At 42.0% G+C, this 16,472-nt stretch overlaps 1 protein-coding gene across 1 annotated transcript; it reads right to left on the reverse strand.

Moving 5' to 3' along the window:
* Positions 1–1,864: 1,864 nt before the first annotated feature.
* Positions 1,865–3,278, reverse strand: MELLADRAFT_101476 (uncharacterized protein; the record flags this gene model as incomplete). Its single annotated transcript, XM_007403808.1, has 2 exons — positions 1,865–2,040; positions 2,891–3,278. 2 exons carry the CDS (start codon positions 3,276–3,278, stop codon positions 1,865–1,867), a joined length of 564 nt encoding a protein of 187 aa, XP_007403870.1.
* Positions 3,279–16,472: the final 13,194 nt, after the last annotated feature.

Consider the following 16,472-nt stretch of genomic DNA (forward strand, 5'->3'; position numbering starts at 1 on the left):
CATTTTTGACATTAATTCTAATCATTTTGCATAGCCGAAAAATACTACATCTGTGCAGTGTCACCATCTCCAGTCCTATTCGAACCGCGACCGTTTCAGCCCAAGCAATTCCCCTCTTCAACCCTTCTTCTTCCCTCTGGTCCCAGCCTTTCTTATACTTTAGCTGTGTCCAGAACTTTCCGACAATTACTCCAATCCCGTAACTCGTTGATGCATCTCCGATCCAACCCACATTTTCGATCCCTTTCTTCGGTATCAGCTTGTGGTTTTCAAAATTCGCCAACACCTCCTTCCATTCCGTCAAGTCTGCTCTTACTGTTGCTGGTAATTTTTGTGTCGCTAGTTTATTTATCCAAGACGCCTTCAAACTATGCAGGGCCATGCAGAAGCATTTCGTGTGCGGTAACATGTATGTCACGTGAACTAGTCTCCCCGTAAGTTTCTCATTTCTTTATACGTGTGTGAGTCCTTCTTCTCTAGGGCATAATCTATTTGTTGCATTCTCTCCTTCTTCTTCGTTTCCGGTAAACGTACTGATCTTTCTCTACCATTCCAGATAAACCCGATGTACTTCTGTTCCTTGCTAAACTCCGAGTATTTGCCTTCGTTCGTCTTCACGCCTAAACTCGCGCTAGCCTTTACTATCTCTTTCATCGACACCGGCTTTCCCGTTTCCTTCAATCTTACGAATAGATTGTCATCTACCCACCGGAACACAGCTATCAGTTCGAACTTCGCTTTCATTATCGCTCTCCACGCATCCGCTGGTCCTCCGAAACTGCCGCAGCCCGCTACCCCACCGAAAGTTACTCTGAGATCTACCAGAATCCACCCTTCCGGTGTCCTCACCATCAAGTATTGCCATTGATTCGGCTTTGTTGGGATTTGGCGGTAAGCCTTTTCCCAGTCGAAAATTCCCACCTCTACTTCTTCTGTGAGTTGACTAAAAAATTCCGCTACCCGATTGAAATCGTCCCAACTGGTTTCGAATTCTTCTTTATTCACCATCGAGTTTACTGACCAGATCTCTCTCTCTCTTTTCGGATACGACAGATCGTTTATCACTCTCGTCGTTCCATCTCCGTTTGTCACCATCCCCATTGGACTCGTTCTGAAGAAACCTAGCTTCTCGTATACTTCCTTCTCCGTAAAAGGTCCTCTCATCCTTCCCGCTCTTAACTCCTTCCTAAGTTTGTCTTTTATTTCCTCCTCGCTATCTTTTGACGTCGCGTGATTTGGAGGTGAATAATATGGCAAGTTTCCTAACCTGTGCTCTGGTATCCCCTGGTGGAACCCTTCTCTAAACCCTTTTATGACGTAACCATGCTCTTCCATCAGACCAAATCTTGTTAACTGCCTTTCCCACTCATCTATATCCATTTCACATACAACCCCCTCCGGCCACGTCCTTCTCTCCGGGTATCCGTGAAACGTTGTCGTCTCCTCTCTTTTACTCTCATGACCGCTTGACGGTTCTTGCTCCTTATTCACAGCCTCTAGCACGTCTTCCTTTATCTCCGCCTCCATCACCACTTCCATTCCCACCGTTTTGTCACCTAATCGGTCTTGACAGTCTATCGTACTCTCTTCGACTTCAGCTACCTCTCTCGTTTTTGTCTCTTCTCGCCTCGGCTCTTCAACTCTCGGCTCTCGTGGAATGTCTCATATTGTCTTTCCATTCACTCTTCCTCCCGTCATGGGGTTTGTTGCCTTCCTTTCTTTCTCACTGGATGGATACGAAATGGAACTTTGCGCGCGAAAAGGTGAAGGCAGGGTATGGAGACAAGGGTATGTTATTTCATGCTTTCACTCTATGTATTATCTTATACTTCTAACAACAGGTGTTCCTCTTTTGTCTCAACACTCACTCTTTAGCTACTACTTCTCCCGTTCCTGCGCTTCCCCCGTTGCTCTGTCCCCTTTGCTTCGCCCACCATCCAGCACCTCTTCCCTGGAACCAACCACCCCCTCTCACTTGGTTTCCTCTGCCTCCTCGGATGCTTCCCCTCGGTTGTCCTCTCCCTCTACCGCGTCCAGCACCTGTTGTGCGATAACAGAGTGTCCAAAACAAAAGTACTCTGTGAGTTAGCTTCCTGTCTTGTTTATTTTCTTTCTCCTCCTACTTTTGCTCACCTCTTAAGCCTGTTTGTGCACTATCACTATTTGCATAGCCAACCCAGTTTGTGCTGACCACCGCCAAGCTGCTTGCTCTCGTCCAACCGGTCACCGGATCAACATTCTCTCTTCCTCCTCCAGCCACGTACGGATTGTCCGTGAACCGTCTTTCTCCGTTCGCCTCCGCGTCTTCTTTCGCTTCTCGTAGGAGGTCTTCGTGAAAGAAACCCGCATCTTCCATGATTCTCTTTCCGTCGACTTTCTTCACTTTCATCACTATCAGTCTTACTTTCATGTCGTAACGTAGCGCCACCATCCAGCACTTAGTCAACCTTTTCACTTTCACCACGTTCTCTTTGTGTTTCAAGAACATCCTAGCTGCTATCGGTCGGTCATACTCCTCTTTTAAATATCTCACGAACAACTCAAAAGCATCTATCCATGCTCCGTAGGTCATCAACAGTTCTTCTCCTGGCTCTAGACCTGAGTATTTTGCTGACGAGTCGTCATCCTGCAACTCCTTTAGAGTCTTTGTCTTCTTCTTTCCGGCTACTCAATGATCTTTTTCAATCCAGCTCTGGTCGAAAATCGACATCGGGACATATGCTTTCAGAGTTTTCATACGATTCTCGAAGTAGGGCGTCAGGGGCATCAACGTTGATCCTCCCAGGGGTTTCCCAATCCTGTACGTTATCCCTCCTTCCTCTTCTACGCGCGGCCAGTTCACTTCAGTTCTCATAACTCTCCTCTTATGATTGACAACAGGTTAGCTTACCGTCTTCTCGCTCTTCTCCGTCTACCTCCTGCTCTTCTTCCTCGACCTCTTTCTCTCCTCTCTTCTGTCTGACAACCCTCTCCTGCTCTCGCACTGTCCTTCCCGTCGACCTGCCTCTTTCTACTTCTACAGAACCTTCTCTGTCTCTATGTTCCTCGGCTCCTTCTCCTTCGTCGTCATCTCCTATTATCAGAGATTCCGTCCTTGGTCTTTCCTCCCTTCTTTTCATCGGAGAACGTGCTCTCTTCGGCAGGGGTCTTCTCTCCTCTCCCGTATGTTCTTCTCCGTACATCAGGTTGAACCCCTTCAGCATGTCAGTCGCAAGGACGTCCTGTTCTGTGTCCATCGCGAAGCCAATCGCTTGCCACCATTTCTCTTTTGCCGTCATCTCCTCGTAAGGCTCTGTGGGTTTCAGAAATACTTCCATCAGTTCTTTTATCCCTCTTTGTCCATCCTACTGTCTCTACTTCATACTCTCCGACTGTCTCTTTCCGCTCTTTTCTCCTCCTTTCCTCTAGACATTCCTCTCATCTTTCTTGTCTCTGTCCCCCTAGGCCTTGCCCCTCAGGTTCTGCTCTCTTATCACCGCATCAGACAGCCCTCTCCAGCATGTCACGGTCGTCAACTGGGTTGAAGAGAAAATGGGGAATTGGAAGACTAGCTTTGGACGCTTGGACATGACCACTGTGCGTGGATATGACCACTGTGTACATCTCCATAGAGGAAGTGAGATGAATGACATAGGAAATAACAACTGCTGATGCTTACTCTCTCCCGTTTCTTCTTCCTGTCCATCTCCTCTCTCTCCTTCTTGCTCTTCCCTTGCCGCTACCTCTTGTTCCTTCTGTTGTAACTCGGTAGTTTGTCTTTGGCTAATCGAAGTTTCCGCTCTATCACCGCTATTCTCCGTTCTTCCAGTGTTCGTCTCTGCTTCTGTCGTCCCGCTTCCACTACATCCTTCTCCTCCTCTATTCAAAGATTGGCTTCGTGTGACCGTCTTACTTGTACCTTCTACTTGGTTCTTCTTTTTCAATTTTATTCCTGCTGCTGTTAGCTTTGCTTGTGTTTCTTCTAGCTCGTTTGTTAATGAAGTCATCTTTCCTTTACCCGATAATTACACGACTTTTTGAAATGTTCCAACCGTGAGAGTGGATTGTGAACGATAGAGTTTGGTCGAAGTAGGTATAGAGATAGTTTGAGTTTTGTGTATTACAAACTCAAATCTCTCTCGTGAGCAAAACTCTGTGTGGAGTTTATGGGTTTATACCTACTTTGCCCAAACTCGTTCATGGACTTATATCCTAAGTCGTGCCTTTGTTAAGATCGGCAATCAATCTATGAGACCAATTAAAAAATCAAAAAAATCAAAAAAATCGAATTTTGAATTACATCAATTATATTACATATAGTTCAATATTTATATAATTTTATCATTTAAACAAAACTTAATAAGATAAGTATAAACTATTAACAAACAGATTACAAAAAGAAAGAAAGAAAAAAAATAAGAAAAACTCGAAAATAGAGGTATACAGGTTGGAAATGGTTTTTAGGGTATTAATATTAGGTTTATGGGTCTAGCAGGGTTAGAATATGAAAGAGGAGAATTATTTTAGTCAGTAAAACCTTTTCCAAAGGTGCCAATCCAGCTGGAGAAAAAACACAACACAGATTTTTCGGCTGAATCAGTCTGTCCACAGGGAATTAGCTTTGTGAAATCAGACAACCTACACGTTGTGGTAATCAATCTATGAGACCAATTAAAAAATCAAAAAAAACAAAAAAATCGAATTTTGAATTACATCAATTATATTACATATAGTTTAATATTTATATAATTTTATCATTTAAACAAAACTTAATAAGATAAGTATAAACTATTAACAAACAGATTACAAAAAGAAAGAAAGAAAAAAAAATAAGAAAAACTCGAAAATAGAGGTATACAGGTTGGAAATGGTTTTTAGGGTATTAATATTAGGTTTATGGGTCTAGCAGGGTTAGAATATGAAAGAGGAGCATTATTTTAGTCAGTAAAACCTTTAATCTTGGTGGTCAATAAGAGAAAATAGAAGTTATTAAGGAAATGGGAAAAAGTCGAAGTTGGTAAACAACGGTTTACAGGTAGTTTTACATATGTAACAGTGGTATTAGTAATGAATAAGGTTGCCAAGAGTGTTTTTAGGGATTTTCAAGGTTGGAGATTACTGTGTAATGTTACAGAAGAAAAGAAAAGCTTAGTAAAAGGTGTGTAAAGTGAAGAAAATAAGTGAAAATAGTCAAAAATGAACGTTTTCAGCTGATTACATGTGTTGAATGACGTCAGAGCATGATGACTAATAGTCAATTAGACGCAGAACCATCCAATTCATAATGTACAACCTTTAAATCATTAGTAACAGAGGTGTATGACAAAGGTTATAAGGAATTAAAGGACTTGATTACACATCAACAAGATCAAAAATCATTAATAACAAGCAATTACATCATTGAAATGCCGAATCATCATAAGATCAAATCAATATTCACTCTAGAACATTCAAAACACAGCATATACACAGCATATACACAGCATTTGATCATAAGAATAGGGATTAGTCATGTTTTACTGGTCAAATTAGTAATAAATCTTTCATAATGGGTTGGTGAGCTACTGATGGCAAAATTTAGGAATGGAGAGAGTGGTTGAATCATTAGATCAAAACTGTTTACAAACATTTTTAGTCATCTTTTGGTTTTTTAGATGGTAAAGAGGGTTTTTAAGAGCTGTTTACCACTTCATTGATTTGTATATAAGCTTTTGCCCTTTGTGCGAAATTATGTTTCCTTTCTTCTTCATTTCTTACATAGCATTAATCATTTTTATCATTATAAACTTATTAGAGCAGTACTAGGTCACTCAAATCAGCCCTTCATTAGAAGAGAAATTTGTTTTATGTGCTTTATATGACACTGTCATTCTGGAATAATATCAAAAAGATATTGAGCTTATTTTTCAACATTTTGACTCGACTGGAATAACACTTTGAATGTGTTGAGCTTATTTCTCTGGTGATTTTTATCAAGATACTTTTATCTTATTATCAAAGACCTGGTTATACTTCTCTGTTATCAGGAGACTTTAACAACAAAGTCCAGTTTTTTAAAGATTCTCAGAAAGAGCAGTCTCAGACACCTTCTTTAGATCTATTATAGCTTCAGATTATCCTCTTTCAAAGCACTGTATAGCCCTTGTTGTGTTATAAGTACTACAATGTGCAGGTCAGCAACATATTGTAGTTGTTGACTTTTGGTAGGGGCCCCACGAAGTCAATTGCTAAACATTTGAGTGGGAGACCTGGTATGGAAGGAGTAAGCATTTTTCCTATGGGGGCTTGCGTTGGTCCTTTTGTCCTTTGAAAAACATCACACAATTGAACAAACTCTTTCACATCACTTGCCATGCCTGGCCAAAAGAAATCATGGCAAATATTGGTGATTGTCTTGAGGTATCCTAAGGGCGCGTTCACTTAAGCAATTTCTGGTGAGAAATCACATTCTGCAAATTTTAAAGTGTCCATTTGGTGGTGCATGTTTCATTTTTGCTTTAAAAATTTTACAGAATGTGATTTCTGGTCAGAAATTCCTTAAGTGAACGCGCCCTAAGTGGCCTAGTCGAGAATGTGTCTCTTCCACCAGCTCCTGACAAAGATTTTCCGTGAAAGGGATGTATAGTCTATTCTTGATGAATAATAAATCTTCAACAATCGTGCAGTCTTCTTGTAGTGGTAGAACCAAAATGATTGTGCTATAAAAAGAATCCTTATCATACCCCCCCCAAATATGTTGACGTGCTTGAGCTGATAAGGTAGGGCCTGCTTTGACTAAGGCCGCTACACACTCCACACCCTCCTGCTCTACTTCCTTGTCCTCACCATCTTTCCTTGACAACACATCCACCACACAATTATCTTCTCCTTTCACGTATTTAAAGTCTACATCAAAGTCCGCTAGTGTTTCAATCCATCGCGCTTGTCTCCTACTGGGGGTGCGTTGTTTGAGAAGGTACGTTAACAAGTGGTGGTCACTCATGATGTTGATCTTCATCCCCAAAATTAGCATGTGCCATTTATGAAGTGCGTGCATAACAGCTAAGAGCTCCTATTTGTGTACAGGATAGTTTTGCTCCGCCGGTGTCATCTGATGTGACTTGTAGGCCACGGGTGAGGGTAGCTTCCATTCCTTCCCTTGGAACAAAGCTGCACCCAAGCCATGTCTGCTGGCGTCGGTGAAAAGCCAAAGAGGATCCTCCGAGTCAAAATCAGTATTTTTCAGGTGAGGTAGTGACGTCATGAGCTTCTTTATGTTAGTGAATGGATCATCTTCTTCTTTCCCCCACTTAAACTTAGAAGGATCAATCTTTGTACTGGTGAGTGGTGTCAACTTGTTCACGTACTTTTCTAGTCCCCAGAGGAACTTCTTCATCCACTTTACCGTTCCAAGGAACTCCTTAACTCCTTTTGCTGATCTTGGTACTTTCCAATTCAATACTTGCTCCACCTTTTTGTTATCTGCTCTTATCCCATCTGCTGAAATCCAATGCCCCAAAAACTTAATCTTGTCTCTGAACATTTTTATCTTCTTCTTGCTGCAATATAAGTTTGCTTCTTGTGGTTTTTGAAGTACCATGCGTGTGTGAATAGCGTGTTCTTCCGGTGAATTTGAAAAAACTACAATGTTGTCAAGATAAACTACGCAGATGGAATTCAATAGCTCTCCTAATGCTTCTTCTAACCTCCCTTGATGAGTGCTTGGTGTGTTGGTAAGACCCATTGGCATCACACACCATTTGTAGCGCTCCCCATGGCGTGTATACTGCAGTTAGTGGAATGTCAGCTTCTCTGATCCGAGTTTGAAAGAAGGCATTGGTAAGATCGATAATAGAAAAACAATTTCCAGATGCCATCAGTCTGACCAACCTGTCCACATTGGGAAATGGTGCGCGGTCCCTCGCGGTCAGACTGTTCAAGACGCAGTAAATGCATACCCATCTTGAAGTGCGGTAGGGTCCTTCTTCGGTGAAATTAAGCTTGGGGAGGCATATTGACTTGTTGATCTTCTGATTCGTCCAGCTTCTAGATGTTGATCAATTAATTTTTTCCATGTGTTCATGTGCTTGGGCAGATAATTATATTTTTTTTCTTTGACTACACCATCGGGGTCCTTTAAAACAATCTTGTGTCGTATTCTTGAACTCTCATTTTGTAATTTCTCAGGAAATGATCCATCTACAAACAGACCTTCCTCTTCCTCTTCATCTGATACCGCCGGTATGTCTGCTGGCAAGAGGTTGTGAAACTCTTCAAACATCTCAATCTCTTGTCTCTCATTCTCACTTAGTACCGGTTGATCTTATCTCTTGCTCAAGCAACGCTCCCATGGTGTCAACGTTCGGACCTCAGCGCGATGATTACGGTGAACGGTACGATACACTACATCCTGCACTGTATTGCTGTCAGCCTTTGGACACTACGGTACCTCCTTACCGCAATGCCCAAAGGTCAAAATGCGGTTACGGTAAATATTACAATTACACTTTGGTTTGGCCGCGATGTCCGTGACGTAACCCGTAGTCACTATGGTTGACTACGGGTAATTCCATGATCTTGGGATATGTCTGATACATTGATCACCACCAGTTCCACCACTCATGTTGTCACATGCAGGGTCCTTGACGTTCTGCTTTTGCCAACGCAGGGTCCTAATTAATGCACCGACCCGGCCCGGAAAAACCGGGTTGTTCACGGGGCCAGGACCGGGTCGAGCGGGTCCCGGCGCACCTTTGAAAAAGATCGGGCTGACCCGGTCCAGACCGCTGATAAGAAAACAGGCAACTTTTTGTGAATTTATCCTCAATTTCCACCGGAAATGATATCATTTCTTCAAATAGTCAGACTTTTATACATTATTGTTGCCATCCGAAGCTCTTATAAAGGCATCTGAAGCTCAATTTAGGATTTGAGCCTATTCGGCATTAATTTCATAGGTCATTTGTTTTTTTTGAAGGCATCATCGAGTTTGGGCTACCGGACCGGGTCGACCCGGCTTGAAGCTGAGCTGGTCCCGGGCCAGCTGAGAATTTACGGGTCAGGTCCGGGTCGATGCATTAGTCCTAATGTCTCTATTAGTCCAACATCTTTCTGGATTGGCAATCCAGGCTTGTAGTAGTTACGTGTTTAAAAAGATAAGTATCTTTCTCTTTCTTCCCGTTCTCCAACTCTCTTGATCTCTATCCCCAACCGTTTAGTAATCACTCCTTCCCACTCATATTTCTAATTTCCCTCTTTATAATAGCAAATTTTGATACTAACAACCACCTCCTATCTAAATCATGGAACCTGATAGTCTGGTCCAAAGCACCTCTACTTCCCTTTTTCCTCCTGATTTGACTTGTTGTTCAAACTGTACTAGCCCACGCCGAAAAGATCTATCAAGCTTTGTAGATATCTCTGGAGACTCACAAGCCGCTTCGACTCGGCCAGCCAAGCCTGTTGTCATCCACTCCGAGGATGATGACGACGATGGCACCTACCAAGCCGATGATGATTGAAAGTGTTCCTAATGCCTGAGACGGTACACATCAGTCCATTTCAGGAGAGGATGTGTAAGTTGCAGGAAAATGGGATGTCATGGATACCTCTGCACGTGACCAGAGGTCCGTGACAGTGAGGTGTGGTAGAGCAACGGAAAATTTTCAATCTTCCATCTGTACTTGCTCTTACTCACTCTCTCACCCCACAATTTTCCCTCTCGGCAACTTTTTCTCGCGACCTCTGCAGACTCTCAAGGGCTTTTAAGCTCTTTGAATTTTTTGTGCCCGCCCGCCATCCCGGAGCTGAGAAGCCTGAGTCTCCTAGAGTTCTGGTCTTGCCCCTGAGGCAAGAATGGTTGAAGCCTCAGGGCTAAAACCCTTTACTTTCCTCAGAGCCCCCCCCACACCACACATAGTAAATTAAACTCATAAATAGTAAGTGAGCAAATGTCTACTGTGGTAGACCAGTCTCAAAGAGACTTATACTTCTTAGTTTCGCATGCACATATCATCAAAAGAAAATACATGTAAAACAACTTCTAGTTAGACATGTAAAACAAAATTACATGTGAGATAACTATAAGTTAACATGTAAATCCCAAGTCCATGAGTCCTGAGTCACACGCACTCAACTGAAATGGATGACAATGATGACCAAGGACAACAAGATCAATTACCGGAACCACAATCCCCAACGACTACACTAACTAAATCCCAGCAAAACAAGTCCAAAAAGCCGTCCAAGAAGAGAAAGGCTGTGAATTCTGTTCGAAAGAGGAACAAGAGGACGCGAGCGCCTGCAGTCAAGGTAATCTTCTTCCACATCTATTCTGTGTTTGAATCCCCAGCTGACAAAATTTCACTCTTTAGAATTTTCAACCTCCCAATGATCTTGATGTTGATCAAGTCACTGAAGACAAAGGCAAAAAGACAGGTTTTAGGAAAACTACCAGCAAAGACGTCAAAGTTCTACTATCATACTACAAGGATCCAGATTTTGTCCCAGGCGAGGAGGTGTGTTACGTTTCTCTCATCCATCAAATCTTTACTGATCTGATCATATCTATTAGCATACTGGAATTAAGCGTAGATACAAATGTAAATTTTGTAACACTGAATTTACAAGAGGTGACAACGGTAATTCAAATCTGTATGGTCATTGAGACGGATAAAAGAAGAGGAAACACTGTACCAAACGAGCCAAGGCAATCCGAGCAGGCATGGATCTACCTCCGACTTGGAAAGAACTTAACGCACCCGTTGAAGTTGCAATCAATTCTGGCAACACAATCAAATCATTCTTATCGCAGAAAACCTTCAGTGTGGAGTTATTGAATGTTGTATTAGTCATATGGATCCTTCGCCATGCGCTACCTTGGATTTGATTTCAGGATCCTACGCTACAAGCAGCTTTTCAACTGGGCAATTGCGCTGCACAACTTTGGTCTCCAAAGTGGGCAGCAACCACTGCAAAGGAGCTTTTTTTCTCTTTGTATAATGTTGTCATAAGTCGCATTCAGGTAAGCTTTTTGTTTTTTTTTAATTCATTTGTCACTTTTAACTTACCATTGTCTGATTATACAGAACAACTCAAGTATGTTTTCTTTGGCTCATGATGGATGGACAACCAAAGGCAACCGGATGGCATTCATTGGTGTCATGGTCAACTACATGGACTATAACTGGAATTATGTGACAGTGCATTTAACTTTGAAACTGGTGACGTGGCATCACTGTGGAGATCTACTAGCTGGACCGGTGGCTTGAAACCTTGTAAGTCATTTCTTTGTGTCATTTCTTATCATTATTACTTACATCAATAATTGGTTTATAGATCCTAAACTCCATGACCTCAATGGATAGGAAAACCAACAAATACTATCGTGGCCTTTCCCTGTGCGACAAGGAATGGGACACCCTGGAGGCTTTGAATCCAGTACTTGAGGTATGATTTTTATATTGATTTCTTTATCCAACATGGCTGATATTGTTTATTTGTTCAGGTATTCGAGGATGCTACTTTTTGTATGCAGGGGGATTTCTCCTCTGGGTGTGAGGTGCTTGCAGAATACCTGCGCATCAAGAAGAAGCTTGAAACCCTCAAAGAGGATATGATTTATCCGAGTATCGTTGCTGCTCTCGACAACATGCTTTTATGGCTCAAAAAGTATCAGGACAAGTCATTGGACACTGAGATCATTGTCATTGCCACAATTCTTAATCCTCGCCAACGCCTCAAATTTATTCAAGACTTTTACCCAAACGCAAGTATCTCAGCTCAAGCATCATTCAATGAAGTATTCAAAGATTGGGTGTCCAACTGGATCCCAGAGGAAATAGAAACTTTGTCTCAAACTCAGGAGCCTACCGCAGTCCGAGTTGTGGACGAGTTTGATATGTTTGCAGCAGCTGCTGATAATATGCCCAGCTCAACGCAACACAAACACGAGCTAACTGATTACCTTTCAGGTAAGTATGGTATTCAACCCAACGAGAAACCTTTGGACTGGTGGCGGGTGAGTCTTTTTCTAGCTTTTCCTTTTCTTGATACTAACGTAAAGCTTGAACACAGAAACACGAAAAGAAATTGCCAGTCCTTGCCTCGATTGCAAGGGATTACTTGTCAATCTCAGCCACTACGTGCTGTTGTGAACAATCATTTTCGTCAGCTGCAGACGTGGCTGCTCCTGGACAAGGATCCATACTCCCCAATACAATAACCCGTAAAGTAGGATGTAGAGAATGGATCAAGAATGGGATTGTACCCGCGGACAAATTTGAAGAAGCGGTCAAATACTTGAAGGAATGTGAGGATTCTGTGAAGAAGAAATTAAAGAAGAAGTAGTATTCTATCCTCTCTACCTTTTTGTTTTCCTTTTTTTTCCTACTTGTGGATTGATCTCTACTTTCTTTGTTCTCGCTCATCAATTTTTTGATTTATGTCTTTTTTCAATGTTGTCACTCATTAATGTTACAATTTATGTCTTTTTTCTCATCTCTTTTTTCTCATTCCTTGTTAATTATTTTGTGTCTCTCATGAAAATGGCTTATTTCAGTGTTTTTTGTTACAAATATCATTTTTTCTGAGTTTTTCTATACTTTGATTGATGGTCTTAACAAAGGAACGACTTACGACTTAGTTCCATGATACAGTTTCGCGGAGAGAGGGAAAACCCATAACCGTAGGCAAAGTTTTTCACAGAGTGAATTTGGGAGTTGCATAAGCAAACCAAATTCCTCACTCTCTCAACACATCATCGAAACTCAATCCATTCTCAAGGTGGAAATAACTGAATATTTAAATTTAATTCAACTTAAGTTTTAAAATTTTCAAGAAAACAAGACTTAGACCTAGAAGATGACATCTTTCGACATAGAGTTGAAAAACACACAAGACAAACTTAAGGCAGCCGGAATAAAGATGAAGAAAACAGGAGCAAGAGAGAACGGAGCCAAGGTTGAGGAAAAGATTTGTATTATAAGTAACAAGCTTAGTAATACAACCTAAGTAAGAAAGTTTAAACCAAGATAAGATTTGGTAGGAGAACAAAACATTTCTTACACATCCCTTACCCAAGAAGTAAGGAACTGTAAGAATGGAACCGCGATGACCACAATCTGAGCTTCATGTGATCATTGCGATACTGTATGTTACGGTCGCACCGTACCAAAGCCGGTTATTGGCTACGGTCGCCCACCCATTACGGTACGACATGGGCGGTCTGAGTACGGTTGACTGTAACGTTTTGAGTTATCCATAACGTTACAGTAGATTACGTTGAGGTCCGAACGTTGATGGTGTGCTACACTCTCTATGAGGCTCAGTTATACGGGGAATCAACACTTTGTTGAGTTTTTCATTCCATTCTCCCAAGACTCAGTAATCATGAAGTTTTCCTCCCGTACGCTCACAAACAATAGCACTTTGATTAATTGAAACAGAAAATTGAAAAAGATTAAAGAAAGGTGTTCCCAATATCATGTCAAATTCACCGCCCACGTCCCCCAGCTTGCAATATGTTCTTTTGAATTGCTTCCCTGAGGTAGGTTCCAGCAGATCAATGGTCGTGAAGTGTGTCAGGAGTGGAGAGGGGGTGTTGGTATTGACAGCGAGGCTGAGTTGGGTTGGCTTGACTAGTTTGTGTTGTTCCAGCTTAAGTTGCTCCGCAGCCTGTTCTGTTAACAGATTCACCTCGGCTCCAGGGTCAGCCAGCGCCTTCAACTTCTTGCCATTGTGTAAGAATTCAATGATAACTTGTGGGGGTTTGAGAGAAGGAACACACCCATCTGCTTTGGCAAGGTCAAGCTCCTTGTCCAATGCTTGTAAAGCGGCTACTGAAGCTTTGTCTAGGTCTGGGAACTCTGATGCCGCCGCTGCCCTTGCATAAGTTTGGGCCGATTGGCCAGAAGGTGGTGGAGTGCTCTGTCCTGCCTGAAGCTGGTTGGATGGTGGTGAAGATCAAGCTCTTGGCGGAATGTAGTTTGCCGGCTTTGGTGGCGCTACGTAACCCGGTGGAAATTGGACCTTCTCTCTGACATAAGGTCCCTTACAGGCTTGGTATTCACTTCCACAATACCCTTTACAAAAATGACACTTGCCCAACTTGTCAAGGTAACAATGAATCTTCCACGTAAATTCTTCATTGGTCAAACACACGGAGGTGTTTGATGTGGTGACTCGAGAACAATTGTAAGGTTGAGAGGTGAAATTGGCCATCCTAGACTTCTTTGTAATGACATGAGAGGCAACGCCGGAACCAATCCGATACAATCCAATATATCTGGGCTTTTTGATGTCGCATCGGGACACCGATATATTTGAACCAACTCCCGATATGACATGAAAAAAAATTTTGGGCCCCGGCTGATGTCGTATCGCTAAAGCAATAGAAGCCAATACGACATGACGCTGAAAATGGGCTCACAGGGAACACAGTACTGATTTTTTTGTAGTCAACATGAAAGCAATTAAACTATTTAATATAAATAATATTTACAAAATAGAGAAGCCATCATTTTTTATTACTGCCTTGCCTCACTAGATACTTTTCAATTAATTCAGAAGCCGCAGAAAACTCTTCTGGAGTGGCCACACCTGCTTTGATCCACTCTCTACAGCCTACAGCCTTCTCCATTGTGCTTGAGTTAAGGCCACCACGATCAGGCTGGCAGACATCTGCTGCCGAGGAAAATGTCCTTTCAACGGGACAAGTGGTCCCCGAGCATGCAAGATAGTCCTTTGCAAGTGCTGCAACCAATGGGAACCACTTCAAGGTATCCTAATTTGCCACAAATCAACATCAGTGACAAGAAGAGAGAAAACTAGACTAAGATGAGATCACACTCACCTGCCACCACATCAAGATGCACCCGTCCTTATAAGGATATTTTGCACCAAGATATAGCTCTAATTCATCTGATCGATTGACGGATGCACGTGTTTCTGAAGGTCCAAAGAGATTGTTGTCATCTTGATCGTTAGCAGTTGGATTTGCATTCTGTGACGTTGCTTTTGCTGATGAAGTGATCTCGATATCTTTTTCTGACGATTCCACTTTATCTTGAAAGGCTTTTTCCAACAATTTTCGAATTCGAGGGACCTCGACAGGATAATAATGTTCAAAAAACTTAAGACGCTTGCTCGGATTGAGGACTGTAGCCATGACAAGAGTATCACAGCCAAGAGCCTCCTTATGATACCCCGCAAGTTTGTTTTGCATTACCCCAATCATCTTGTGTAAGCTTTTGTATTGAGTTTCAGCCTCCACCTTCTCCAAAGACTTCTCCATTCAACGATACTCGGACAGGACAACGTTGGACCGGTTACGTTTTTTTCAACGTGTAACGTGTCGCCCCGTAACTGGTTTACGCTATCGGTCAGGGCCGTTTTTTGTAACGTACTTACAGGTACGTTAGCCAGGTATGTCACAGTAATTTTTTTTGTGAAAATACGTTAGCATCCTTGTGACAGCCCTGGTTTTGAATTTCGGTGCGTTACATGTGGATCCACCAAGAACCTCCGTTATCGGTGATCGTCCTCCATCATCATGCTGAATCAACCATTAGGACACCTCACCATCATGTACGATGATGATGTGACCAACTGGTTGCATCATCAACTCATTCGACAAACCCCCACCCGGACGAAGATGACCGAGTCAGATGTTTTCAGTCCTACCCCCAATGTAAGTGTCGCTTTCATCAGAATCCTCCTCATTTTTGTTATGATTTGATTCCCATACTTTGATTGATTTTCTTTTGATTCCTGATATCCCTCCAATAACCAGATTGCAAGTGACCTCTTCTCTTCTATCATTTCCTTCTTTTCTATCATTTCCTCTGTATCTTTGCTGAGAATCAATCCTAATATCACTTTCAATTTGATTTATCCCCTGATTTCAATATCTAGATATCTCGATCGGTTTCTACAAGTCTCAACTCTATTTCTAATCTCATCTTTGTCAACATGTGTGGAGACTCTGGATGCGAGACCGAATCCTCCCAACCCCGTCGCACATCTCGCATTACTACTCCTGTTCGATTGGAACTCGGTATGATTCAACCATCACACACTACAAGAAAGATAATATTTTCTGGGCAGAAAATTAAATTATTGATACACAAAAATATTGAGAGGCCAGGAGGAGAGCAAAAAAAGAAAAAAAAAATGCATCTTGTTCCCCGCGTTGAGAACTTCACTCTGCATATTTTTCCGTATTTTTACAGTCCATATTGATAAGTGTACTAACAATAAACCTCCACAATCATCCAATTACAACCTGTAACAAGCACTGAAATTTGGCTCATTAGTGTTTAGAGAAACTTTTGATTTCTGAAAATACTCATAACTTTTTCAATTCCGGTCCAAAACGCTCGATTTTGGGTGCATTGGTAAGCTGGAATTGTCCTCCAAATAGCTCATAATAGGACCACACAGCATGCTGGTCTGCTAAAAAAGATATCACCTTTTTTATACCTTTGTACATACAGATCCATAGAATGATTGGCATA

Source organism: Melampsora larici-populina (genome assembly GCF_000204055.1).
Source record: "Melampsora larici-populina 98AG31 unplaced genomic scaffold MELLAscaffold_1, whole genome shotgun sequence".
Taxonomy (NCBI): Eukaryota; Fungi; Basidiomycota; class Pucciniomycetes; order Pucciniales; family Melampsoraceae; genus Melampsora; species Melampsora laricis-populina.